Here is a 27,879-nt window from a genome sequence, read left to right on the forward strand (position 1 = left end):
TCCTTTATCCCACTTTCTTTTTCTTCCTCTTCCTTCTCCCTCTTCTTTGTCAAATAGAGGATTGAGTTATTATCACTGATCCATATAAAGTCCCTCTCTCATTTATTTTAACTCCCACCCCCATTTCTATTCCCCGACTTCCCATGTGCAACCTTCCTAATATGTTTGATACGTATCTCTTTGTTTGTATGTATTTTTAGAAAATGTTTATTGTTTTTGTATGCAAAAAAAATTAATTAAAAAAAAAAAAAAACATTATATAAAGAGTAACAAAGATAAGAATTAGAGTAGACTTCTGATCAAATCTATACAAGCTAGAAGACAGTGGAGTAGCATCTTTAAAGCACTGGAAAAAAATGTGTCAGCGTGGAATTCTATACCACACAAATGATATATTTCAAAAATGAGAGAGAAATAAATATGTTTTTCAGGCCACCAGGGTTTCTCTTCTTCATAAAACTCTTCTCCAGGAGTTTGAGACAATAGTGAGCTATGATCACACCACTGTACTCCAGCCTGGGTAACAGAGGGAGACCCCATCCCCCTGCCAAAAAAATAGCAAAATATAGTATTGCCTTAGTCCGTTTTGTGCTGCTATGACAAAATACCACAGACTAGGTAATTTATAATGAACAGAAATTTATTTCTTACAGTTCTGGAGGCTGAGAAGTCCAAGATCAAGGCACCAACAGTTTGGTGTCTGGTAAGGACCTGGTCTCTACTTCCAAGATGGTGCCTTGAGCACTGCATCTTCCAGAGTGGGGGAATGCTGTTTTTCACATGGCAGAGGAGAAGAGCCAAGAAAGTAACTGACTCCTGAAAGCCCTTTTTAAAAGGCATTAAACTCACCCAAAAGGCCAGAGTCCTCATGGGCAAATCACCTCTTAAAGGTCCACCTCTATATACTGTTACAAGGGCAATTAAATTTCAAGGAGTTTTGGAGGGAACAAACATTAAAACCATAGTAAATACTATACCTCCCTTATAGTTCTTATTGGTAAGTTTCATGACAGTAAGGACAAAATGAGTTCTTGTTTGTATCCCCCACAAGATGAGATGAATTCTATTTTACAGTATAAAATTGAATTCATCTGGAAACACAAGGTATGCCAAATGTACATAAACTATAAATATATAAGTAAAATAATTTAAATAAGGTCCTCAGCATTTCATTTGTACTTCTTCAGTTATTTCTTTATAATTAGCTATCAGTGGCTTAATTATTTTTGATATTCTTTGTGTTGCCCTCACTTTCTTCAAAGCACGTGGTCTGGTGTAATACACATTAAAGCCTTCAGAACTGCTGGCTGTTTGAATAGTCTGAGGGATGAGGTTGCTGCAGCAAAAAGTGGGTTACACGACAGCCCAGCTTTCCTGCTGGAGATGGGAGGCCAATACTCTCAGGAAACAGTGCAGTCAGAGTTGGGTCATTTGGACATTCCGGAGGCCAGTGGAGTACTGCAGAGAGTGTCCGAATGCCAGCGTCATGAGCCTGGAGGCCTAGGGTGGCAGCTTGGCGAGAGAGCACGAGGGCCAAAGTCGCTGGAAGAGTCATTCTCACCCTTATGGGCAGGAGCGGAACAAAGTGTTAGCGGCCTCAGCCCTGCGCCCCCTCTGGGCGGACACTGTCCTTGCTGCAGTTGGCCGGCGCGTTCAGTCCCCGCGCCCCAGTCCAGGGCGCTCGTAGGGGGCGCCAACTGGCACCTGGGCCCACTACTTATCCGAGCCCATGGAACCCCACTCCCGCGTCCCCCCACCGTAAGCACGCCGGTGCCCCTAGCTGATTCGCGAGGCCAGTACCTCGAGGCGCGGGGGGGCGAGGCGGAACGCAGCGCGCGCCCACCCGGGCCAAGAAAGCCTCGCGTGGGCGCACGCGCCGCCGCCGCCGCCGCCGCCGCCCACGCCTCAACCGGCCGCCTGGACCGGCCAGCTCAGCCAGCGCTGCATGCTGCCGGCCCTCAGCCCAGCAAGCCGGCCCTCAAGCTCCGCTGGGCAGCGCAGGGCCCGCAGTGTAGAGTCCGCCGGCCCCGGACGGTCCCGGTAAGTGGGGACGGGGGCGGCGGGACCGGGCCGTCACCTGAGGGGTGGGTTTGTGGCCGTGGACAGTCCTCCGGGGACTCTGAGGTGCTTGCGTGGGAGCTGCCTCCAAGGTGGCCCCCGTGTCACTGGATGAACCCCGAGTGACAGCTGCCTCTATTGGGGGAAGTCCCTGAGGTGCTGCGGGGAACCGCTCCCATGAAGACCCGCTGTGGGAATGGACTCCCGGGGTGCTCTCTGGATTTGCTGCCATGGGGAGCCCCCGTGTGGAGGGCACTGGCCCTTAGGGAGCCCTTCTGTGTCACTGTGGGAGCAGGCACAAAGGTGCTCTCGAGCTGGCTCAGTGGAAGACCACCTGGGAACATAGGGGAGCTGCAGGAGCCTGGTGATGGTGGAGCCCCCAGAGGGCCCCCTAGAAAAGGAGGACCTGAAACTGTGCCCTTGAACTGTCAGAAGCAACCTCTGACTGGGAGAGGGGATCCTGCCATGGGATCCATGAGTGACTTCCCACGGCTCCAAGACTTTGGCCTTTATCTCCCTATAGGCCTACGTGTGCTCTCACTTGTGACCACCGTGGCCCAGAGGTGGAGGCCTTGTAGGGTCTCTTTCCATTCCCCTCTTTCCCTATTCGGATTTTTCTTCTCCATGGTAGTCCAGTTTTTCCAGGCTGCATTTTAGTGGAGGCAGAAACTGCTGGGACAGCACAGGGCCCCAAGCGGGGGATGAGGACCAGTGAGGCCTCTAAAGCAAAGATAGGAGATTTGAGCCCCTGGGTTTGACCGTCCAGAAGGAAGCAGTAAGATCAGGTGGAGTAACTGACTTTGGCAGGTCCTGGAGCGAAATGCCTTTGAACGAAAGAATAAAGGATGTATAGGATTGTTGAGCACCAGTGTGCTAGGCACTATACTAGGTATGTTTAAACATCTCATATAACTCTTACAACAGCTTTGTGAAATTATCCCCTTTTAAACATTGAGACTCAGAGAGGTTTAGCAATTTGCCCAAGGTTACAAAGATTAAACTCATGAAATCTGTTTTTTGCAGATTTTATTTGGGAAGAAATGTCAAGGAGAGGAAGAAGCAAGAATGTACTCTTGCTTAAGAGGTACTATGGTTTGAATGTGTCTCCCAAAGTTCATGTGTTGGAAACATAATTCTCAATGCAACCGTGTTGAGAGGTGGGGCCTAATAGGTGGTTAGGTCTTGAGAGCTCTGTCCTCATAAATTAATTGACATTATCTCTGGAATGGGTAAGTCATGGCAGTGGGTTTGTTATAAGAGTGAGTTTGGCTCTCTTGTTCTCCTGCTTTCTCACGTGCTCTCTTGCCCTTCCACCTTCTGCCATGAAATGATGCCACATGAAGGCCTTCACTGAAAGTGGACCCTCAATCTTGGGTTTCCCAGCCTCCAGAGATGTAAGATTATAAATCTCTTGTTCTGTTGTAGCAGCACAAAATAGTCTAAGACAAGGCTAAAATGATAAATCTCTTAGAAGGAAACAGGAGAAAATATTTATCGCCTTGGATTTGGCAATAATTTCTTAGATTTTGACACCAAAGGCATGAGTAACAAAAGAAAAAACAGATAAAATATCAATATTTTAAAAATTCTATGCATAAAAGAATACCATAAAGTGAAAAGACAACCCATGGAATAAGAGAAAATAGTTGCAAATCATACATCTGATAAAGGATTAATATCCAGTATATATAAAGAACCCTACAACTCAACAAGAAAGAAACAACTTTTTTTATTTTTTTTTATTTTTATTTTTTTTTTATTTTTTTTTTGAGACGGAGTCTCGCTCTTTCACCCAGGCTGGAGTGCAGTGGCGCGATCTCGGCTCACTGCCAGCTCCGCCCCCCGGGGTTCACGCCATTCTCCTGCCTCAGCCTCCCGCATAGCTGGGACTACAGGCGCCTGCCACCTCGCCCGGCTAATTTTTTGTATTTTTAGTAGAGACGGGGTTTCACCGTGTTAGCCAGGATGGTCTCGATCTCCTGACCTCGTGATCCGCCCACCTCGGCCTCCCAAAGTGCTGGGATTACAGGCGTGAGCCACCGCGCCCGGCCTAACAACTTTATTTAGAAATGGGAAAATGATGTGAATAGACATTTCTCCAAAGAAGATATACAAATGACCAATAAGCACATTAAAAACATGCTCTACATCATTAGTCATTAGGAAATGCAAATCAAAACTACAGTGAAGCTGGATGCAGTTACATGTGCCTGTAATCCCAGCTACTTGGGGGTGCTGAGGCAGGAGGATTACTTGAGCCTAGGACTTTGAGATCAGCCTGGGCAATACGGGAGACTCAGCCCCTATTAAAACAAACAAACAAACACATATGCACACAATGAGATATTACTTCACACCCAGTAGGATGGCTATTTAAAAAAAAGGAAAATAACGTGTGGTGAGGCTGTGGAGAAATTGGAACTCTGGTGCATTGCTGGTGGAAATGTAAAATGGTGCAGCTGCTGTGGAAAACGTTTCACGGTTCTTCAAAAAGTTAAAGAGAATCTCCATATGACCTGGCAATTCTGCTTTATACTAATGTGTATATTTAAGAGAAATGAAATGTGGTATGGAAACCATATAAATTCTAAAATTTAGTATCTCTTCCCTGATGTCAGAGAAATCATCTATATTTATTGTATTGGTTACATACCATCATCCCTGCTAAACCCAACTCACCATTCCGGTTCTATCTCTGAGGAAGCAGAGTGGATATGATGAGCTTGTGACTCTGTAGTTTCTAGAAACAAGTTCTGAAGATTTGGTCTCCTCAGCCCTCTCTGGCCCACTTTGACCTAGAGGAAGGGTGCTGACGCTGTGATCTCAAATAAACCCTTTGCTTTCCCCGGTCATCTTTACAGCATTTATTCAATGATTCGTGAACACTTGCACTTTGTAAAGCAGTGGGAACTATCCCGATTGTTCTTCCTCCTGTGATCAGAGGAAATTGAGACTTCCTTTTTCTGTGAAACCCACTGATTTTTAGTGTTTCCTTGCTTCCATTTTCAGAAGTTTCTTTTGCTTTAGTCCTCTTGCCCCATCCCCAACCTAACATTTTCCTCAAGATCACTGTTACATTTTTAAAGCCTTTTATAAAAATCTGCCACTCACATATAAGAAGCCAGTGAAAGCACATAAAGATACTTTACAGTTAACATGCAGGATGAGGTGGTTCCTTCTTGCTTAGGGCTTCAGATTCTCCACAGCTTTGTAGATTTCTTTATAGGATGAGCTGAGGGTGATGATTTCCCTAGATGTCTTTTTCTTCCCTAGCTCATGCTATGGAGCAGTCATATCTTCCTCCCACCTCTGCTTGCCTTTATAAATAGTCTCACTGCATTTTAAGCAGGTGCTCTTCAAGTTCCATGCTACCCACATAAGCATTGCTACCTGACAAACACTTCTCTTTCAATCATGGCTACAGCATTATATTGGTTTTCTATTATTATGTAATAAATGACCCGAAATGTGGTATCTTAAAACAACATACAATTTGTTATCTCACAGTTTCTGTGGGTCAGGAGTCCAGCTTGATCCTTGCTTGTGGTCTCCTAGGCTGCAGTTAAGGTGTTGTCTGGGCAGCATTCTCATTTGGAGGCTTGACTGGGGAAGAATCTTCTTCCAAGCTCACTCAGATTGTTGGCAGAATTCATTTCTTTGCAGTTTTAGGTTTGAAGACCTTGGCTTCTTGCTGGATGTCAACTGGAGATTACTCTTAGTATCTAAAGTCCACCTGCAGTTCTTTGCCATGTGGGCCTTCCCAACATGGCCACTTCATTAAGCCAGAGCAAGTGTGCTAGAAGATGAAGTTATATAATGCAGTGTCTTCATGGGAGTGACTTCTGCTCACCTTTGCCATGTTCTGTTAATTAGAATCAAGTCACATATCCACCCACAGACTCAAGAAGATGGGATTACACAAAGCATGAACACCAGGAGGTGGGAATCATGGGGGGCCATGTTAGAGACTGTCCCCACCAGCAATAGCAAGAAGAGGTTTAAGTTCACCATTTACTCTCATTTCATTCAGCCAGATAGGTCTATTCTATTTTCTTGTCCCATTGTTGTTTATCACCACCTTTGATTTTGCCCAGAAGTTTTTTCCAAACCCTTCTCAAGTTACCACAGATTCTTTGACATTCATATTGTTCCTGTGATTATGTTTTCTATCTCTCTTTTCTTCCTTAATAAGGAAACAGGAAACCTCAATTCCACCTACCAGCTAAAGAAGTAATCATTAGGCATAATTTGTGGGGGTCTTTGTTAATTGATTTACTTTTTAACCCAAGTGTCTTTCCTAGGACTTCTACCAGCACAAGGAAAGCCAGTTTTCTGTTTTGTTTTGTCTTGTTTTTTCTCACTAGCCATTTATTTTTACCTACCACTAATCACCGTTGAGAGAGGCAACCTGTCCTAGGCCATACTAGGGATGCCGAGAATGCAAGGTTCTGGCTGTTTCTTATCCATTTCTCAGCGTTATATTTGCAACAAGCAACTTTTAAGGTAATGTCTACTCATGAACAAAGATCAGGCTTGTTTCTTCTTACTGTAAAAGCAGTGAGTCCCCAAAGTTCAGTGTTTCTCTACTGTAATGCAGCCCACTGCATGTGCAGGCATCTCTCATAGACGCTGTGCCAATCTCATGGGACTTAGGAGACAAGGGGAACTGATGCAAAAAAAAGCATGGTGAGGCTTTTGCTGTGGCTGTACTGTGAGTAATAAAGTCCTTTATCTCTGACTTGGGAGTCTTGCATCTTCTGCCAGCATTCATGAAACAGTAGTAGGATAGTTTGTTAACTTGCAAATAAAATCGCAGATCCTGTACAATTCTTTTCTTTTCTTTTTTTTTTTTTTTTTAACGGAGTCTCACTCTTGTCACCCAGGCTGGAGTACAGTGGCGCGATATCGTCTCACTGCAACCTCTACCTCCCGTGTTCAAATGATTCTCCTACCTCAGCGTCCTGAGTAGCTGGGATTATAGGTGCCCGCCACCATGGCCAGCTAATTTTTGTACTTTTAGTAGAGACGGGGTTTCGCCATGTTGACCAGGCTGGTCTTGAACTCCCGACCTCAGGTGATCTGCCCGCCCAAAGTGCTGGGATCACAGGCTTGAGCCACCACGCTTGGCACAATTCTTGACAATCACTACCATTTGTGTTTCTAGAAGCTAAAGCTGATTTTGTTAATTTCTCAAGCACTGCAGCGGCATATCTTGAATACTGGAGCAACATCTCTTTTAATCAAAGTGTCCTATAATATAAGTTTGATACTCACCTCAGTTAAGCATCAAGGGCATTAGCCTAACTGGTTGCTTCCCCACAATTTCCTCCCAAAACTAAAGCTATGTCACCTTAAAAATGACTTGGTTAATCTATGTTGTTATTATTTGGATTTGGACTTTGTTTTCCTTTAAGAATTCTTTTTTTGTTTGTTTGTTTTTGAAATGGACTCTCGCTCTGTCACCCAGGCTGGAGTGCAGTGGTGCTATCTTGGCTCACTGCAAGCGCCGCCTCCTGGGTTCACACCATTCTCCTGCCTCAACCTCCTGAGTAGCTGGGACTACAGGCGCCCGCCACCATGCCCAGCTAATTTTTTGTATTTTTAGTAGAGACGGGGTTTCACTGTGTTAGCCAGGATGGTCTCGATCTCCTCACCTTGTGATCCACATGCCTTGGCATCCCCAAGTGCTGGGATTACAGGCGTGAGCTACCGCGCCTGGACCCCTTCCTTTAATAATTCTATTCAATGGATTTCTGCCCTCACAGATCCCATGGTCAGGGCTGGAAAACATTTTGGGGTTTCTGTGTGTATTTGTTTGTTTTAAATATGCATAGCCTTGATATTCCTCCAGTGATCAGGTCTCAAAAAAGTGAATTTAGTATGTTTCCATACTAATTTGAAGACTTCCAGGTCTACAAATCAATTATTTTAAGACTTTTTAGCCTATGCCCTCTTTCCGATGAATATAGCAGTCTCATGGATGCTTCTCCTCCTAAATTCTGATGCTCCTCAGGGGACAGGTTTGCTCCACTATTTGATGAACTAGAGCTTTCTGCATATTCCTAGGAACCAGATAGCTAAGATGTTGAGTTTTACCTTTCATAGTCTGCATGACATAAAAAATGAGGGGGTTTAAATGTTTTTTCAAATATAAATATTATAACTGATAAACTTTTGCAATTCACTCATTTCTCCATCTTCCCACTGGAACTTCTGAATACACCATCCTGTGCTGAAAATACAGCTGATCCAATTTGCAGATGGAATCACTGATTAGTCACTGTGTTCTCACTGGACTAAAGCAGTGTTGTTTTCTTTTCTTATTCATAGCATGAATATATTGCAATTTATCAAATAATTCCTTTTTTGAGGTTCTACCTATTTATCACTATAAGCAGTGCTGCAATCAACATTATTTTTACGTATCCCCACAGATCAAAGAGGATCAGTGTCAGTCCATTTAGGCTGCTATAACAAAATGCCACAATCAGGCAGCTTATAAACAATAGAAATGTATTTCTTATAGTGTAGGAAGCTAGGAATTCCAAGATCAAGATGCTGGCAGACTTGGTATCTGGTGAGGGCCTGCTTTTTGGTTTATAGATAGTGCCTTCTCGCTGTGTCCTCCCATGGTGAAAGGGGTGAGGCAGTTCTCTGGGGACTCTTTTGTAAGGGCACCAATCCCATTCATGAGGGCGGAGTCTCCCAAAGTCTCCACCTCCTAACACCATCACATTGGTTATACAGTTTCAATATAATGGATTTTGGAGAGACACATTCAGACCATAGCAATAAGTTTCTTGCATGGAGTAGACTTTTCTTCTTCAGTCAAAGTCATATTAGTGACCATCCATCTGTAGACCTCCCAATCACACAGACTCTCAGGACAAGTTTGAGCAATTTGTTCTTGTACCAAAACTTGCCTTATACCTCACATGTTGCCCTTGTCTCTTAGAGGTGACCATTTTCAAATCAAAAGAAAAAGTGGTAGTTCTTTAATTAAAACTTTGAAATGATCCTCTCAGGTTGTGTATAGATCCAATAATAGATCATGAAATCATTTTAGAAAGTCACTATTAGGGTTGTTTTAATCAACTAGGACAGATAATAATTTTGTGTTGAGAACACTAAATATTTTCTTCTAGCTGTTTTAAAATATAAATTATTTTTAACTAGTGATTTTAATTATATTTCCTCAATGACTAATAATGCAGATGCTCTTTATATGTTTGACCATTTCTTTTTATCATTTGTATTACTAATTTTCTTTTTAGAGACAGGGTCTTACTTTGTTTCCCAGGCTGGAGTGTAGTGGCACAATCATAGCTCACTGCAGCCTCAAACTCCTGGGGTCAAGCCATCTTCCTGTCCCAGTCTCCCAAGTAGCTGGGACTACAGGTGCACATCACTGTGCCCAGCTAATTTTTTTATTTTTTGTAGAGACAGGGTCTCACTATGTTGCCCAGGCTGGTCTCAAACTCTTGGCCTCAAGCGATCCTCCTGCCTTCACTGCCCAAGGTCCTGGGGACAATCTCTTATATCTTCTTTTGTGGGAGTTGTTTGTTTTTTTTAATTACTTAATGAGTTTCGAGAGGTCTTTATATATTCTGAATACAAGTCCTTTATCAGATATGTGATTTGCAAATATTTTCTACCAGAGCGTGGCTTGTCCTTTCATTCTGTCAACCATGTCTTTTAAAGAACAGAAATTCTTAATTCTGATGAGGTAGAATTTATCAATTTTTTTTCTTTTATGGATCATTTTGGTATTGGACTAGTAATTTTGTGTATGGTACAAGATATAGGATTGAAGTTATTTTTAAAAGTGAGAATATGCAATTGTTCTAGTACTATCTATTGAAGACTGTTGTTAAAAATCGGCCATATATGTAGCAATCTATTTCTGAAATCTCTATTCTGTTTCATAGATCTGTTTTTGAGTCTTTATTCCAATACCACACTGGTGCTATTCTAAATGATACTTAAATTTTTTTTCAAATTGTTCATTGATAATACATAGATATATGACTGATTATTGCATATTTACTTCATATTTTGTGACCTTACTAAACTCACTAGTTCTGCTGTCTTTTTATCTGTGAGACTGTCTAGAGACAATAATGTTGCTTGTGAATAGGACACTATTTGTTCCTTTGCAATCTTTTATCTCTTATCTCTTTATCTTGTTTTATTGCATTGGCTAACTTGAGTATTATGTTGAAAAGGAGTGGTGAAAGTGGGCTTCCTTGCATTGTTCCTGATGGTAGGGGAAAGTATTCAGTCTTTTACCACTGAATATGATATTAACTGTAGGACTTCTGTAGATGCCCTTTATCATGTTGAGGAAGTTCCCATCTATCCTGGTTTTCTGAGTGTTTTTGTCATGAACAATCTTGGATTTTGTCAAATGTATTTTCTGCATCTATTGAGTTGATCATATTGTTTTTTTCTTCTTTAACTTATTGATATTGCAGGTTACATTAACTGATTTTCAAATGTTTAACCAGCCTTGCATTCCCATGGCATACCCCCACTTAGTCATGAAAATTTTTATTTTTTTATATATTGTTCGATTTGTTTGCTAATTTTTTCTTAAGAAGTTAGTGTCTTTGATTACGAAGGGTACTTGCTATACTTTTCTTGTAATTTGCCTCTTTTAGCATTAAAACAGTACTCACTTTGCCCAGGCACACTGGCTTATTTATGTAAATCTTAGCCCTTTGGGAGGCTGAGGCAGGAAGATCACTTGAAGCCAGGAGTTCAAGATCAGCCTGTGAGACCCCGTCTATATAATTTTTTTAAAAAAATAGTGCTCACCTCGGAATGAGGTGGCAAGTACTACCTTGTCTTCAGTTTTATGGAAGAGTTTGTGGAGATTTGGTAGGTAGTAGTCTTCCTTCAGTGTTTAATAGAATACCAGTAAGACCATCTGTGTCTAAAATTTTCTTCATGCGAATGCTTTTAATGACAGTTTCAAGTTTTGTATTAGATGTAGGGCTATTCAGGTTATCTGTTTCTTCTGGAGTGAACTTTTATAGTTTATATCTTTTAATTAAATTTTATTTAATCTGTTAAATTTGTTGGCATACAGTTATTCATAATATTCCTTTTCTCATTGTAATACCTGTAGACTGTTTTATAGTACTCCTCAATTCCTGATATTGGTAATTTGTGTCTTCTCTCTTTTTTACTGGATCAATCTGACTAGAGTTTTATCATTTGTTCTCAAAGAATCAGTTTCTGATTTCATTAAGATTCTATATTGTTTTTCTGTTTTCTATAGTATTAATTTCTGCTATTTTTATTGTTTCCTTCTGCTTTCTTTGTGTTTAATTGACTTTGCTTTTCCTAGTTTATTAAGGTGGAATCTTAATTTATTTGAGATTTTTCTATTTCTTTCATATCAGTATTTATTGCTATAAATTTCTCTTTAAATTTGTATTTATAAAATTTGTTTATAAATTTAACTGCTTTAGCTACATACCACAATTTTTGATACATTGCATTTTCAATTTCCATTAGTTCAAAATATTTTTAATTCTCCTTTTGAGTGTTTCCTTTATCCATGAGATATTTAGAAGTATGTTATTTAGTTTCCAAATATTTGAGGGTTTTCCAGATATCTTTCTGCCACTGATTTCTAACTTAATTCTATTGTATTTAGAGAGCATACTCTGTATAATGGAAAACTTCTAAATTTATTCAGTCTTATCTGATGGCCCAGGATGTGGTATATCATGCTAACTGTTCTGTGTGTTTTTGAAAAGAATGTGTACTTTTCTGTTGTTGGATGAAATCATCTACAAATGTTAGTTATGTCACGTTGCTTCCAAGTATTGTTCAAATCTTCTGTAAGCTACTGATCTGTGTATTTATTTTCCCAATTATTGTGAGAGGGGCTGGAAATCTTCAATTTTAATTGGGATTCATCCTTGCAATTCTATCAGGTTTTGTTTCCTGTACTTTGATGCTGTGCTACTAGATGCTTAAACATTAGGATGTTTATATCCTTTTGATGAGTTGAACCTGTTACCATTCTGAAATGATCCTTAATCTGGTAGTATTCCTTGCTATAAAATCTATTTTGACTAATATTAATATAGCCACTCTAGCTTTCTTCTGAATAATATTAGCATTATATAAATATAAATATATAGAAATGTATATATATATATATATATATATATATATATTTTTTTTTTTTTTTTTTTTTTTTTTTTTGAGACGGAGTCTCGCTCTGTTGCCCAGGCTGGAGTGCAGTGGCGCAGTCTCGGCTCACTGCAAGCTCCGCCTCCCGGGTTCACGCCATTCTCCCGTCTCAGCCTCTCCGAGTAGCTGGGACTACAGGCGCCCGCCACCACGCCCGGCTAATTTTTTGTAGTTTTAGTAGAGATGGGGTTTCACCGTGGTCTCGATCTCCTGACCTCGTGATCCGCCCGCCTCGGCCTCCCAAAGTGCTGGGATTACAAGCGTGAGCCACCGCGCCCGGCCGAAATGTATATATTATATATATCCCCACATAACATTTTAAACTTGCTTGTGTCTTTATATTTAAAATGGGTTTCTTTTTTAAAAAAACTCTTATTTTAGGTTAAGGGGTACATGTGCTGGATTGTTATATAGGTAAATTGTGTGAACACAGGAGTTTGTTATGCAGAGTATTTCATCACCCAGGTAATCAACATAGTACTGATAAGTAGTTTTTCGATCCTCACCCACCTTCCACCTTCCACCCTCGAGTAGGCCCCAGTATTTGTTGTTTCCTTCTTTGTGTCCGTGTGTACTCAATGTTTAGCTTCCCACTTATAAGTGAGAGCATGTGGTGTTTGGTTTTCTGTTCCTGTGTTTATTTGCCGAGAATAACGGCTTCCAGCTCCTCCATGTCCCTGCAAAGAACACGATCTTATTCTTTTTTATGGCTGTGTAGTATTCCATGGCATATATGTACCACATTTTCTTTATCCAGTCTATTATTGATGGGTATTTAGGTTGATTCCATGTCTTTGCTATTGTGAATACTACTGTGATTAATATTTGTGTGCATGTGTCTTTGTGGTAGAATGATTTATATTCCTTTGGGTATATACCCAATAACAGGATTGCTGGGTTGAATGGTACTTCTGTTTTAAGTTCTATGAGAAATTGCCAAACTGCTTTCCACATGGCTCAACTAATTTACATTTCTATCAGCAGTGTATAAGTATTCCTTTTTCTCCACAATCTCGCAGCATCTGTTATTTTTTGACTTTTTAATAATAGCTATTCTGACTGGTGTGAAAGGGAATCTCATTGTGGTTTTGATTTGCATTTCTCTAATGATCAGTGCTGTTGAGCATGTTTTCATATGTTTGTTGGACACTTGTATGTCTTCTTTTGAAAAGTGTCTGTTCCTGTCCTTTGCCCATAAAGTGGGCTTCTTGAAGGCAGCATGTAGTTGGGTCTTACTTTAAAAAAATCCTGTATCACAAGCTTTGCCTCTTATTAGGATTTTTAGAACATTTACATTTAAGGTAATTAATTGATATGATTGTGTTTAAATCTACCATCTTGCCATTTACTATTTGTCCCATATATTCTTTGCTTCCTTTTTCTTTTTGTGATTTAAAATATTTTATTTATTTATTTCTCCTTTGTTGTTGTTACGCATCTTTTTGGTTTATGATGTTTATTTCTATAGTGGTTGTTTTAGGGCATATACTTCTTTAACTTATCTTTGTGATGATTTTGTAATGTGTCATTTTGGAGGGGTTGAACTGAATTTCTCAGGGTTCCCTTTCCTTTATGTTTATGGTTATGATGGGTCACAGGACAGATTCTTAGAGGGGCTTGGAAAGCAGAGTGAGGTAGCAGCTATTTTGTAGTATATGTACATGTCTCCTATTTGCTGGCTCAACTTGCTGGTGGGTGGCAGTGGGTGGGTCTGCAAGTGCCCCACCTTTCCCTGGATCCTCCATCAGGCTCTCTAACACCTGAGCCAAGTGCCTGTGTTTAGCTCCCTGCTGAAGAGTCTTGATCTCTGCAGGACACTCACACCACTAAGATCAGTGACAGCAGAACTGACATGAATTTTGCTCCATCATCATGAGATCCAGCTCATGCTTGCTTCGTCCTTCCTAGTCTTATCTCTCATTTTATATCCACCTTTACTCCTGATTCCCACCTTATGGATTTCAATCTCTGGTATCAGAGGTAAAGACAGTAGCTATCTAAGATTACTTAACCAGCTCTCACACTTACGTAAGGCCAAATCCCATCAACGAACCCATATTCATATATATTTAAACTTTTATTTGTATATAATATCTCCTAGTGGTTGTGCTTCCTTAATTGAATTCTAACCGATACAATCTTCAAGTAATATTATTCCACTTACAGCCTAAAAACATTACAGTTTCTTTTCTACTTCTGTATCTCCTGGCATTTGTGCTATTGTCATTCATTTTATGTCTCTATTTTTTCTAAATGTAACCTGACATTATTATTTTTCATTTAATTATTTTTAAAATCCACTATCTTTTAGAGTGACTAAAAATTAAGAAAAGAGAGCTTATATTTACCAACATAGTTATCATTTCTGCTCTTCATTTCTTGGTGTATATCCAGATTACTGTATGGTAATATTTGCCTTCTGCCTGAAGGACTTTCTATAAAATTTCTTTTCATAAAGTTCTGTTGATGATGAATTGTTTCAGCTATTACATCTCTGAAAAAGTCTTTTATTTCACCTTTGTCTTTTTAAAATAGAGATAGAATTCACATACTATAAAATTCATATTTTAAAGTCCACAATTCATTGGTTTTTAGAATATTCAGTTATGAAACTATCATGACTAATTCCAGAGTATCTTCATACCTCCAAAAAGAGATTCTATACCCATTAGCAGTCATTTCTCATTCCGTACTTCCAAGAAAGGCAGGATGTCATGAGCTTAGTGTGTATATGTGGTAGGGTTGTTACGTGCATGATTCCAGAATAATATATTACAATGGATGACAGTTTCCAAAACTTGGAGGCCCATCAGAATCACTTGTGGACCTTGTTTATTTTTTATTTTTTATTTTTTCTTGAGACGGAGTCTCACTCTTTCACCCAGGCTGGAGTGCAGTGGCATGACCTCGGCTCACTGCAAGCTCCGCCTCCTGGGTTCACGCCATTCTCCTGCCTCAGCCTCCCGAGTAGCTGGGACTACAGGTGCCCGCCACCGCGCCCAGCTAATTTTTTGTATTTTTAGTAGAGACGGGGTTTCACCGTGTTAGCCAGGATGGTCTCGATCTCCTGACCTCGTGATCTGCCCGTCTCGGCCCCCCAAAGTGCTGGGATTACAGGCGTGAGCCACCGTGCCCGGCCGGACCTTGTTTAAAAAACAGAATTAGGCTGGGCGCAGTGGCTCACGCCTGTAATCCCAGCACTTTGGGAGGCGGAGGCGGGCGGATCACGAGGTCAGGAGATCGAGACCATCCTGGCTAACAAGGTGAAACCCCGTCTCTACTAAAAATACAAAAAATTAGCTGGGCGCGGTGGTGGGCGCCTGTAGTCCCAGCTACTTGGGAGGCTGAGGCAGGAGAATGGCGTGAACCCGGGAGGCGGAGCTTGCAGTGAGCCGAGACTGCGCCACTGCACTCCAACCAGGGCGATAGAGCGAGACTCTGTCTCAAAGAAAAAAAAAAAAACAGAATTAGAGGCATTACATCAGTTCCTAAATAGGATATCATCAGAGTACAGCCAAAGAATCTTTATTTTTACCAGGTTATCCTGGATTCTGCCGTGCAGGTAGCCCAGCATTTGGTGAGGTGCAGCCAGAATAGCCATGCGGATCTATTCTGCTCCTCATTCATACTTCATCTGGGCACAGACCCAGTGGGAAGCAAAAAAAGATTGTCTGAAGAAGCTGGAGTGGTGCTCACCTAGGGAGGGGAATTTCCAGCCTGGCACTGCCTCTGAGAAAGCTAGGGGGAACATAGCAGGGAAGAGGAAGGGGCTGTGCTTCTTCCTCTCCTAAAATCCCAGGTTCCCTATCTCACTCAAAACATCCTGTTGTCCCTTTGCCCTTGGTCATGCCATCTAGGAGCCGACTTATTAGTGTCAGATGGCGTCCACAGCACCTTCGGGTCGCATCCTTGCCTACCTTTTCTAGATTCAGGAAGCTCTTTCCTGTATAGGCTCTAAGCCCCTCTCTGTGGCCTAGAGCCTTCAGTGGTTGAGCAGCCTCAGAGAGATGTTCCATCCTGGAGATGTTGGGGCCTCCCTGCTTGGTCCTGTGGCTTAGAAAAAAGTTAGGAGCCCAAAGGAAAGGGGGGAAGCTTTGCTGGAGGTGGAAACCTGGCTGGATGAAAAACTAGGTCAGAAAACAGCTGCCCTGAGAGCAAGAATGGAATAGTGAGTCTCTGCCCACACTCTGGTCTGTAGGTGAACCTGGAAGCTTGAGAGGGAGGCACTGAGGCAGCCTAGAAGAGATTGAGCCACACATGACTTCAGCCCTACCTGTGATGATGAATTCAGATCTAACACTCCATCACCAGAGTGAGATCCCGGAAGGTGAGAGGAACTGTGCTTATTCACATCTACCTCAGCCACAGTGTTAGCAGGCCCACTACCTGTCTAGGACAGGCACCTGGGCCAGTTCTGGAGTAGACATCCCAGGTTTGGGTGTTGCCAGAGTCTGGAAATCCCCACATTGGAAAGGACCACATTCCCTTCAGCCTCAGGGCCTGTTTGCTCTCACCTGGTAGAGTTTCCAGGGCGGGAGATGCTCCCAGCTTGGCAGGTAACAGCCACAGAGGGGTACGGCAAGAATTTCAGCTCAAGGGCTGGGCTAGTTCTGCTACAGAATTTGGAGTGGGCTGGGCCTTATAGGCCTGTATATCTGACAAGGGTCACAGGGTCTGGGAGCATGGCCATTCCTGGGTCCCCAGGTGAGCATTGAGTCTTCCCGGAACAAGATGCCCCATGGACTGTGCAGCTGTTATTGAAAGATCTCCTGAGCTCCTGGGGAACTATATGACACATATGTGTGCAAAATGTGTGTGCCTAGCATAGATGTATGTATTCCTCAATGTATAGCTACCTAGGGTTACAGTTAGAGTTAGAATTATGCTTAGAACAGCATTGATGGTATGGTTCCAGTTTGGAGTGAGGTAGTGGTAAGGATAGGGTGGGAATCATGGTGATATTAAAGTAGGGTTTGGAACTGGGTTTGTGGTTCCTGTTGATAGCAGTTGGTGTATCTTAGATGAGGAAGGTGTTAGGGTTGGAGTAAGGCACTGCTGGCATTTAGAATTTAGACAGGGAGATAAATTTTGTGTTGGAGGCTGATTTTAAGCTTTCAAGATAGTGTGGAGAGGGATTTAGGCTTATGCATAATATGTGGTGTTAATCTTGTATAGATGACAGGTTGTTTGCTGTTTCTGGGTCCTCCACTCGTGGGTACAGAGTGGTCACTATAGCTGTGGTCCAGCTAGGGAAGGTAGGCATTAAGCTGCTGGGGAGAGGGCGGATAAATTTTCTATCTCAAACTTATTTGGCCATGTAAACATTTTGGATCACAGTCACTAGCATTACCTGTCTGAGGTACAGGTGTTCCTTCTTATTTGAAAAACTATGGTTTAGAGTTTTCTTTGGGAATGGGGTTGGAGTTGGGTTTAGAGGTATGGTCGATAGGGGTGGGATTGTGGTTAACATGAAGTTTAGGCTAGAGCTACATATGAGATCATGTCTTGTGTAAGGGTTTTCTGACTGGGGAACCGGGACCTGGTTCTTCATGGTTTCCTGAGGATAACGTGGACTAAGTGTGTCTTCGTGGTTTGTTCTTCCCTTGTGTCTGCTATATCAAAGAGTCTGAGAGCCAGGACCCTTCAAGGATGGAGCCAGCAGTAAATTGGGGGCCCTCGGGGTGATGGGTGTATAGTCAAAGGATGAGGCTGCTGAAGAAGACTTTCTTCCTGACCCTGACATTCTTTAAGAGCACACAGCCACATTGTTGAGACCAGGGGTATGCATGTGAAACCAAAACTATCCTATTAAAGGACAAGCAATGGGACAGAAATGACAAACCAGAGTTTAAAGGAGAGATGAGCCTGGTCTGAGGTAGCCTAGAGGATTTATGGAGGAGAGGGGCTTTGCAGGATGGATTTGGACTGCACTTGTGTCTGTGGGTCTGTAAGATGGGCTGTCTGTTCTGTGTGCAAACTTGTCTTTGTGTCTGTGCATTTGTGACTGTGTTTGCTCGAGCATGTCTGCTGCAGGGTGTTCATGAGTCCTTGAACACCCAAGGACTCATGAACACCCAAATCCAAGTTCATGAGTCCAGGAACACCCAAGTCATGTCGAAGGAAGACATAAGTGTGTCTTTCTTGACATGTTTGTGCTTACTCTGAACTCTTAGGTTGGTGCAAAAGTAACTGTGGTTTTTGCCATTATGGCAAAACCATATGTGTGTAATTCTGCCCTGGCCCCTCACTGTATCTTCCCTCTCTCCCCTGACAAACTCTAGCTGCTAGCACAATTTACTGCAAGGAGGGCTTCCCTTCCCACCGTCTGGATTCCCATGAGTCAGTCTGCCCGCCCAGGGACCTGCCCCTGTGGCTTTTGTAGTAGGCCTGACCTTGGAATTGATACACTCTGGAAATCCCCTAGTATGCTACTTGCCTGGCTGTGGACCAGGCAAGAACACGAGAGAAGTTTATAGTGGAGGAGAGGGACAAGGCAGGAAAGAGGGGCAGTTGGCAGCATCCACCCCTCCTTCTGGAAACTGGATCTCACTGGCCCCTTCCCAGGCCCCCCTCTCCCTCCCCATGCTCTCCCAGTGTCCTTAGTTGTGTCATTTACTAGTTTTAAAACCTGTGGAAGTCACTTCATCTCTCAGTCTTGTTTGCCATCACATGGGCATCTGATGATCCTCTCACTCACAGTATGGTTCTTAAGGTCAGATAAGAATGGCCATAGGAGAACAAGTCATGATTCATTATACTGTGCACAGAAAGGCCTTAAAGCATTTATAATTAGGGTTCTCAGTGTCTTCTTGCTGAGAGTCAAGGGCCTCCAACCTCCTATAGACACTCTGAAAACTCTACCATGCCACTGTCTACTATAACACTGTCTTCTGGTTCCTCAGCTAGGAGACTTTCTCAGGAAGAAGATGAGAAGCCACAAGAGCCAAGAGCTGCTGTCTGTCATGAAAAGGTGATCTATTGCTGTATGCAGTCTCTAAACACCAGCCTGGCCTGTGGTGATTTTTTCATTTAGCCTGGGGCAGGACTGAGGAGATGGAAAATGGCTGGGAGGGAGACATACACAGTGGAGGCTGGTTCACTAGTTGAGAGGGTTGCAAAGGCATAATCATTGCAGGAGGAAAGAGTCACCCAATACTGATTTGGGGCAGGGTCACAGTAGTTCTGAAATTCAGGATTTTACTAGTACATTATTCATAAAAGACATTATATGGGGTTCTACTCAGCTCTGAGATATGTCATCCGGTCAAGAGAATGGATTTTTCATGAGGAAGTCACCCATGTCACATTCTCTTTACAGCTACACCCTTACATGGGCAGACTCAGCTGACCAAGATGAACCCTGCTGATAATACCTCCTTTAGTTCTATATTCAGGGAGTCCAGTTCCTGGCACAGCCCTAAGACAGGAGCCTATCATCTTATCCTCTTAATATTTCTAGAGAAAAAGATTGGTTCCCAGGAGATGTTGGGTACATCATCAGGGATATCTCATAGCCCCCAGAATGCATAAGTACCACATAAACCTCATTTTCCACAGTTTGGATGTACTGAAAACTAGGCTTCGGGTTTCTTAGCCTCAAATGAGACTGCAAGAAAGTTCTACCTTGTGATATTCCTGGTGATGCCCCATCAGCTAACCAACTGACTCTTCCACATGCTTAGTTCCTTTCTCCTAGTTCAGCTTCTCAACAAGGCCAACACAGAACTCAGCTCCCAGTCTTCTCTGAGGGCCATGCCCTTCTGTGGGTTGTCTGAGGCCTTGTCCAACAAGTCCTAAACCCAGCCCACCATACCTTACCAAATGCCATTTTCTTGAGAAGAAAAGTAGAGGAGTAGACATGAAGGGGGTGTAGGCTTCTAGACTTGCAGGACTAGGGAAGGGCAACGCCAACTCTAGCCCACACTCTTCCAAGAAGGTAGATGCCACTCCATCATTAATGTTTGCCATGTTTCTCTTTCCAGCCAGGGCTGGCTTCCCCTGGAGGGAAGTGTGCAGCAAATCCTATGTCCAGATCCCCGTTGCCAAATTTGCAATGTCATGGTTCTGGAGATTCAGCAATTGCTGGCGGATGTGAACAACCAGATCTCCCCAACTTTATTGAGGAGCCCATCACAGGTCTCCTCTTGCCTAGAGATTTGTCTGTGTCTAGTATATCTTTTGAGCAGAGTCTAGAGCTCTATTCCAGAAACACCGGAGAGCTTTCACTGGCATCTATAAACCCAACACTGTCACAATTAACAGATCAAAAATCTCCCCAACATGGCACATGTATACATGTGTAACAAACCTGCACATTGTGCACATGTACCCTAAAACTTAAAGTATAATAAAAATAAAAAAAGACATTTAACTACCAAAAAAATATATCTAAGCTCCTTCCCAACATGGCACAGTCTATTAACATCATGGAGCTGAATCTGCTGCAGCTAGAAATGCTCAAGAACCAGCTGGACCAGGAAGTGGAGTTCTTGTCCACATCCATTGCCCAGCTCAAAGTGGTACAGACCAAGTATGTGGAAGCCAAGGACTGTCTGAACGTGCTGAACAAGAGCAACGAGGGGAAAGGATTACTTGTCCCACTGACGAGTTCTATGTATGTCCCTGGGAAGCTGCATGATGTGGAACACGGGCTCATCGATGTGGGAACTGGGTACTATGTAGAGAAAACAGCTGAGGATGCCAAGGACTTCTTCAAGAGAAAGATAGACTTTCTAACCAAGCAGATGGAAAAAATCCAACTAGCTCTTCAGGAGAAGCACACCATGAAACAGGCTGTCATGGAAATGATGAGTCAGAAGATTCAGCAGCTCACAGCCCTGGGGGCTCAGGCTACTGCTAAGGCCTGAGAGTTTTTGCAGAAATGGGGCAGAGGGACACCCTTTGAACGTGGCTTCCTGGTGCTGGGAAGGGTCTTGTGTTTTAATGCCAATAAATGTGCCAGCTGGGCAAAAAAAAAAAAAAAATATATATATATATATATAAACTAAAATCATTGCAATCTAGTCATTAAAAATAATGTCTCTCTGTGAAAAAAAAAACCCAGAAATTTTTAACCCAGTCAGCTGCCCAGTCAACGTATGCAGATGGTATACAAGATTACTGGGCTGATCACCTCCAGCTAGGGCAGGAATTTCAAGTGCCAGATGTGCTCACGGGCCCAAACACAATGGCTTCTTCAAGGCTTGAGAAGCCAAGGGCTCCACTGAACCAGGAGGAGATGATGCAGAGCAACCCCAGGTTTGTCCAGGGAAACCAAGGCCAGCATCACTTGAATTCCGAGGTCTCCTTGCTGTCCCTGAACCCAGAAACTCTGAACCCGATGCATCCGATGGCCTTGCGTATGGTCCTCCCTGCCCACCTGCCATTTCTCAGTCCTGAAGTGCTGAGGCCTTCCCAAGATTGAAAATGTGCCCGAGCCCCACTTGAAGGATCCTTTTCTCTTCAATGAGCTCTCCTTCCCCGAACTGCTCCCTAAAACTTCACTCCAGTCAGCCCCACCCTCTTCCCCACTTTCCCCAAATGGGTGTCTCCATCTGAACATCAACGAGCTCAGATCAATGTCCCATTTCTGACTCTGGCCGAGTATGAAGCCTTGGAGTGGCACTTGCTACAGAGGTAACTCCAGCTTCAGTGGGGCTGGCCAGCTGCCCTTCAGAGGTCTCAGCACACCCAGTGCCTCATGCAGCATGAGCCCTGTGGCAAAGCTCAGCCTCCTGAGACCATGACAGCTTCCCAGCCAGGGAAGTCCATCTCAGTGCTTACCAGGGAACCACTCTTCTTCCCGGAGCATGCCTGGAAGCTGCTGGAATTCCACATCCAGAAACAGTTGATTCACCATCGCTGGGGCCTGCCTCAGAAGATCCAGCAGTCCATCCAGTTGCTCCTTACCTCCACTGACCAGCAGACTGTGTCCTGCAGCAGCACAGCCCTAGCCAATGTGAGCATCCCCCAGACTGTAGCCCTACAGGCCAACAGGGCGTGTGATGTGCTGTCACCCATTGTGGCCCCAGTGTCCCTCCCCATGCCACACTTGTTAACTCAGGCCAAGGCAATACTGCAGAACCACATTGACTCCAAATGTGAACAGATCCACCAGGGCAAGATCCCTGCCTGTGTACATAGGTCCTGGGACTGCAGAATTTCTGGGGGCCTGGCAGTGGCTCCTTTTCCCTGCATTCCAGCAAGCCAGTTCCTGGTACTGCAGACAGCAAGTGACCCAGACCTACATCGCAAAGTTATGCCCTGGATGCCAACGGCCCTTGATCAGCAGCAACAGGCTTTACCAGGTACTATCACTGAACACCCTAAGCTGCTCCGAGTCTTGTCTATGGAAACCATTGAGAAACTGGAGACAACTTTACAGCACAAGCATCTGGCCTTCCTGTCGGGGCTGCCTGCTCTGTATTATGTGGCACTCCCCAGGGCCCTGGCCCCGGCAGTCACTAGCCAATCGGTCATCACAGAGACGGTGCCTAGGCCTGTGGAAATCCCAGCAGAGCCTCTGATTCAGATTGTTTCATTTGAAGAACAGTGTATAAGTCTTGGGCCATGGCCTTCAAGGCAAAAGTGAGACCTATACAGACGTTGCAGAAGAGTTCCAGCCTGCAGTGCCAGTAAAAGGAACAATGGAGACGCTGCCTCTAGAAAGCCAGACACATCCTGCTATCCCCTACTCACTCCAGACACATATCTTGACCAAACTAAACTTCCACCTGAGAAAAAAGGTCCTAGAGATACAATGGGGAATTCCCATTAGGGCAAGGAAGTCCAGGGAACAAACTGCTGCAGCACCAGAGAACATATCCACACAGAAGTCTCTTGAAAGTCTAAACCACCAAGAGAAGACATTGCTCCAGGAGCTGCCCATCCCACCAGACACTCTTCCTGCCTCTAATCCAGAAGGGGTTCACCTTAAAGAACAGCTGGCCAATGACTTGAAGGCAGTGCAGCAGAACCAAAAGCAATCCAATTCCAAAGGAGTACCCCAGGGTTCTGCCCACTCGGTCTCCAAGATCTCACAACCCAGTGGGGACAAGACAGAGGCCCACGTACTTATACCCAGCCCTGCTGTTTCTATACCACCTGTGCCTGGAGTCCTTCACCACCACTCTCCTTGCCATGATCCTTGCTCCTTGAATTTATCTTCACAGTAACTAATGGTGGGCACCCAGTCAGCTGAATCCTCTCCCAGGATCTACCTAGTGCCTTTTCCTCAGGGGATGACTCCTACACTTTTTCCTGCTAAGGACGGCACCACAGAAGCCTGGCAGCTCCAGCCCTTGGTTCCTGTCACCCTTCTACATCTCTTCATTGTGTCCCACTGCATTTCTGAAAACACCGAAGCCAATCACCTTGGGTGTCAAAAGAAGACAAGGCTTTTGGAAAGTGTCCTGTTAACACAGAAACTGACCACAAATCTACAATTTAATGCCACACATGAGTCTAACAATGAGATCAGCTGCTCATAACTGTGGTGGGGGACTCTGGCCCTTTTGCCTCTCTCTGGGAATGTCCAATATTTTGCTATTCAGGGAAATACATAGTTATTATTAATTGAAATATTATGTGGAATTCTCTGAAACCTTTGGAATGAAATGAAGTCCAAGAGGGAGGCTGAGTCGCAAGCTGAGATCTACAAGGAGCTGCTAAGAAAGGTAAGCCCCTCCTAGTGATAACCTATTCGCATTCTCCCTCACACACAGATTAAACAAAGTCCCTCCTACACACCTGCTTTGGGAGGTCTCTCAGTATAGCTTGCCATACCAAGACGTTCCTAGAGTTTTTTCCTGCTACCTTTTCAGTCGAGCCTCCCACCCCGATCCCAGCACCATCACTGGGTGAGTGATCCACCGCCAAAGGCAGCTTTAGTAATCCTGGCCACACAACAAGCCTCTTAATAATGGCCGTCATACTCATATTCCCTGGAACCTCTAAGGAGACCTAAGGGGACCTTGGCCTTCCTTCTCCAGTTACTTGGGTTAAGGCAGGCACTAGTCTCCCTGGAACGCCTGACCTCTTAAGGAGCCATGGCAGAACAGCATAGCTCAAGGTTTTGCTTGCTCCACTCAATAGGTTAAACGTGAGTAAAAGATTTGGGTCACCCCCTTCCCTCTGGAAGGAAATTTCTGGCTGAAGTGACCAAAGAATGATTTTAGGGCAAAATGATAAACATGAACAAAGGGCAATAAAAACAGCACAAAGAAAATATTACAAAATTCTTGAGCAAGTGTTTTTGTAACTTTTAGGACAAATGCCTGACCCTGTGGGGAGAATGCAGATTTTAAAGTCAAAGTCACAAGAATGGAATGTGGGGAAAAATGAAGTTGAGAATTCTAGCTCAGAGATTTGACAAGTTACTTAACATTTCTGAGCCCCAGTTTCTAGATCTGGCAAAAGGGGATAATTGTACATCCACACCCCAAACCTCAATTACTGTTAATGTACTGGTCATTCTCAAAGCCACATTTCTGACCCAGTCTTTCCACTGAGCTCCAAACTGTATATTCAACAACTGACACAAAACTCTATCTTGTTACAAAGACAATGCAAATTAATTCAAAACCTCCACCTCACCAACCTGATTTCCAACGTCAGGGAATGTTATCACTATACATTCACTTTTTTGCTCAGTTCATACATCAAGACAGTCACTGGGTTCTAATCTTCATGATTCTCAAGTTAGCTTCCTTTCCTCTATTTTTGCTGACCATCCTTATAGTTCAGTTTCTCATCCTTAACTTGCCTGAATGGTTAAAATATGCCTCATAACCCCAGGGCCTAAGAAAGTAGCTAATGCACAATAATACCTTATATTAGTTGAATCCAAAGTCTGCGCTGGGGAGGCAGAGAAAGCGTCACATCTTTGTGATGAGTGCTATAAGGTGTGAGGTTGTGCCACAGGAGGAAGTAATTAGCTGGTCAGGATAATCCCAGAAGGGTCATAATAAAAATTACTTTGAAAAATATCTTACATTCAACAATTAAAATATTGGAGTACTTACTATGTGCCAAGTACTATGCCAAACACAACAAACAAGACACAAGCCTTGCCCCAGGGGAGCTCATCATCTCATGAGGTAGATAGTCTGATAGGTTCAAATTGCCTAATCAACATATATATTTGGATATCAAATATTCATCTCAACCTATACAAAAATGAACTCTCGATTCCCTGCCCACCTGCCACCATCATCCATTTACACATACCAAATCTGCTCCAATCATGGTATTTCTCACATCAGCTAAGGGCAATTCCATCTTTCCAGTAATTCAGGACAAAAACAATAGTGTCATTCTCGAATTTTTTTTCCTAACAGTCCACATCCATTCCATCAGCAAATCCTGTTGTCTTTACTTCAAAAATCCACCCAGAATATGACCACTTCTCACTCTCTCTACTGCTACCATTACTGCAGTAGCATCATAACGTCCCCCATTTTATCCTGACACCATATCCCCAACAGTCTATCTTCAACACAGAAGCGTGATGGTCCTCAGGGAGGGTCCTGGTTGCAGATGACAGATAGATAGATATAGATATAGATATAGATAGATATAGATAAAACCATGCAACTGGGTAACATCACCATGGAACTAAGTGTAAATGGAGAGATCTAAAGACTGGGCTAGGACACTCTAAAGTTAACTGGGAATAAAAGGAGGAACCAGTAAGTAGAGGAACAAAGAAGCAGTAGCCAGTGAGGTAGGAAGAAAAACAGAAGAGTGTGGTGTACTGAAAGCAAAGAGAGGAAAGTATTTCAAAGAGAAAGTGATCAACTGCATAACCAGTTGCCAACTAGCCAAGTAAGATGAATGGCATTCAATTTAAAAACATAGAGATCCTCTGTGGCATTAAGAAAACCAGATTTAGATGAGTGATGAAGGTGTGATGGGAGTGGATTCAAGATACAATGGAAGGAGAGCCATTGGTGATAGCAAGTATAATCATGTATTCAAGGAGGTTTGTTCCAGAGAGGTGCAGAAAAATGAGGAAATAGCAGAAAGAGAACATGGGATTCAGAGAGGGTTTTTGAAAAATATGAGATACATAGCACATTGGATGTTGATGGGAAAGATTCAGTTGAGAGGGATAAACTGATGAGGAAAAGAGGGAAGAACTACTGGAGCAATGCCCTGTTGTAGAGGACACAGAATAGAAGTGAATTCCCAAGTCAAGGGGCTGGCTTTGGCTAAAAGTACAGACACTGGTGGTAGATAGAAGGCATCGTTAATGAGAGGGGACTTTGTGGATAAGGGCAGAAAAAGGTTTCTTTTACATATAAGAGAGTGTGGGCACAGACCCAGCGGGACAAGTGAGGAGCTGGGAAGGCACCGTGGCAGTGGGAAGGGGGAATGGTATGCAGAGCCAAAGCTAGAAAGCAGGAGGTAGAGAGGGATTCTGGAAGTTACTATGGAAAGTTTTTATTAGGGCCCAAGCTGTTGGTGGCAGTGTGAGTGTGTAGGTGGACGGGGAAAGGTGGTTAAAAGTTGCTGCTGATATCTGTGCAGCAGGTGCTCTTGGAAGACTGTACCAGCAGGAGAGATCACAGAAAAAGCTCTAAATGCATGGAGCCTGAGCAACAGCATGAGGCTGGAGATGGAGAAATAGGGCAAGGGTGGCATCCCAGTGCTCAGTGAGATGAGGGACCAAGGAGGTTATATGGGTGGGAGGAGAGGACAGGGAAGCAGGAAGACAAATAGGCTGCCCTGAGAAGATGGGAGGGACATCGATTTTGGACAGCTATTATCCCTCAGGAGATGGCACCTCTGCATTCCCCTTCTGACCTTCCACAGAGGAGCCAAGAGCTAGAGAAAGGCCAAGAAGTACGGTGACTTCTTTATGACATGTTTTGAGGGACAGTGGGATGCCCCTGGTTCCTAAGGAAACCCAGGATCACTCACTATCTCATCACTAGGAGGAGGTGATGGCAGGACTTGCTTCCTCTGATACGACCCCAGCATTTAGCACAATGTGTCCACTGCTTGGATACAGAAGAGCCAGGATGGGAAGAAACATGGATGTGTCCCTGCTCTGAATACTGATTCTGTGCCTAAGGGATGGGGGCCCAGCCCAGGTATGGTCTCCAGGAAGGAGAAGCACAAGGTTCAGGCCTGCTGAACCAACATTCAACAGGTGTTTTTCTAAAGCATCCCCAAAGATCAAAGGAGGTCTTGTGACAGGCACATCCTCCCTGCCTGGTGGGAGTGGGGCAGGCAGCCACACAGCTAGGAGAATAGAGGGAAGTCCAGAATAAAGGGAATTGACTCAGGAGGGTCACAGCAGCATCAGGTAGGGAGCCAGGGGTTAGCATGCACACATCCTGGTTTAGGGTGGAGCAGGTCCTTCCCATGGTTCCCTGCAGGCTCCTACCTGCTTGAGGCCAGCATGGGCTCATGCTGCTGACAGAAGTCCCAGGGGCAGAGAAGTGAGCTGAAACTGATAGCTTCAGGATTCTGAGTTCTTGGCAAAGTCAAGAGCTAAGAGAAATCGGGGTCATAGCCTATGACTTGTGTGGAATGCTGATGGTGGATGAAGCCTTGCTCATCCCATAATCCCTGCATAAATCCATGTTCTATCTTCCCCAGGGTGAA

General features: G+C 43.6%; 2 protein-coding genes and 2 pseudogenes across 3 annotated transcripts in view; all 4 read left to right on the forward strand.

The window, feature by feature from the left end:
* LOC129490288 (antiviral innate immune response receptor RIG-I-like) overlaps nt 1-27,879 on the forward strand; it is a 337,723-nt gene that overhangs the window by 26,691 nt on the left and 283,153 nt on the right.
* On the forward strand, nt 1,849-21,760 carry LOC129490291 (protein SPATA31F1-like; annotated as a pseudogene).
* LOC129490293 (prefoldin subunit 5-like) lies at nt 20,654-21,251 on the forward strand. Of its 2 annotated transcripts, XM_055294026.2 has the most exons (2): nt 20,654-20,752; nt 20,876-21,251. In XM_055294026.2, the coding sequence occupies exons 1-2, from the start codon at nt 20,673-20,675 to the stop codon at nt 21,132-21,134; spliced, it is 339 nt and encodes a 112-aa protein (XP_055150001.1). In that variant the 5' UTR covers nt 20,654-20,672; the 3' UTR covers nt 21,135-21,251. The 2 variants fall into 2 exon arrangements, with proteins under 2 accessions (XP_055150001.1, XP_055150000.1); XM_055294025.2 differs by having other exon boundaries at nt 20,658-21,251.
* On the forward strand, nt 21,930-24,291 carry LOC129490284 (protein SPATA31F1-like; annotated as a pseudogene).

Source organism: Symphalangus syndactylus, chromosome 9 (genome assembly GCF_028878055.3).
Source record: "Symphalangus syndactylus isolate Jambi chromosome 9, NHGRI_mSymSyn1-v2.1_pri, whole genome shotgun sequence".
In the NCBI taxonomy this organism is placed as follows: domain Eukaryota; kingdom Metazoa; phylum Chordata; class Mammalia; order Primates; family Hylobatidae; genus Symphalangus; species Symphalangus syndactylus.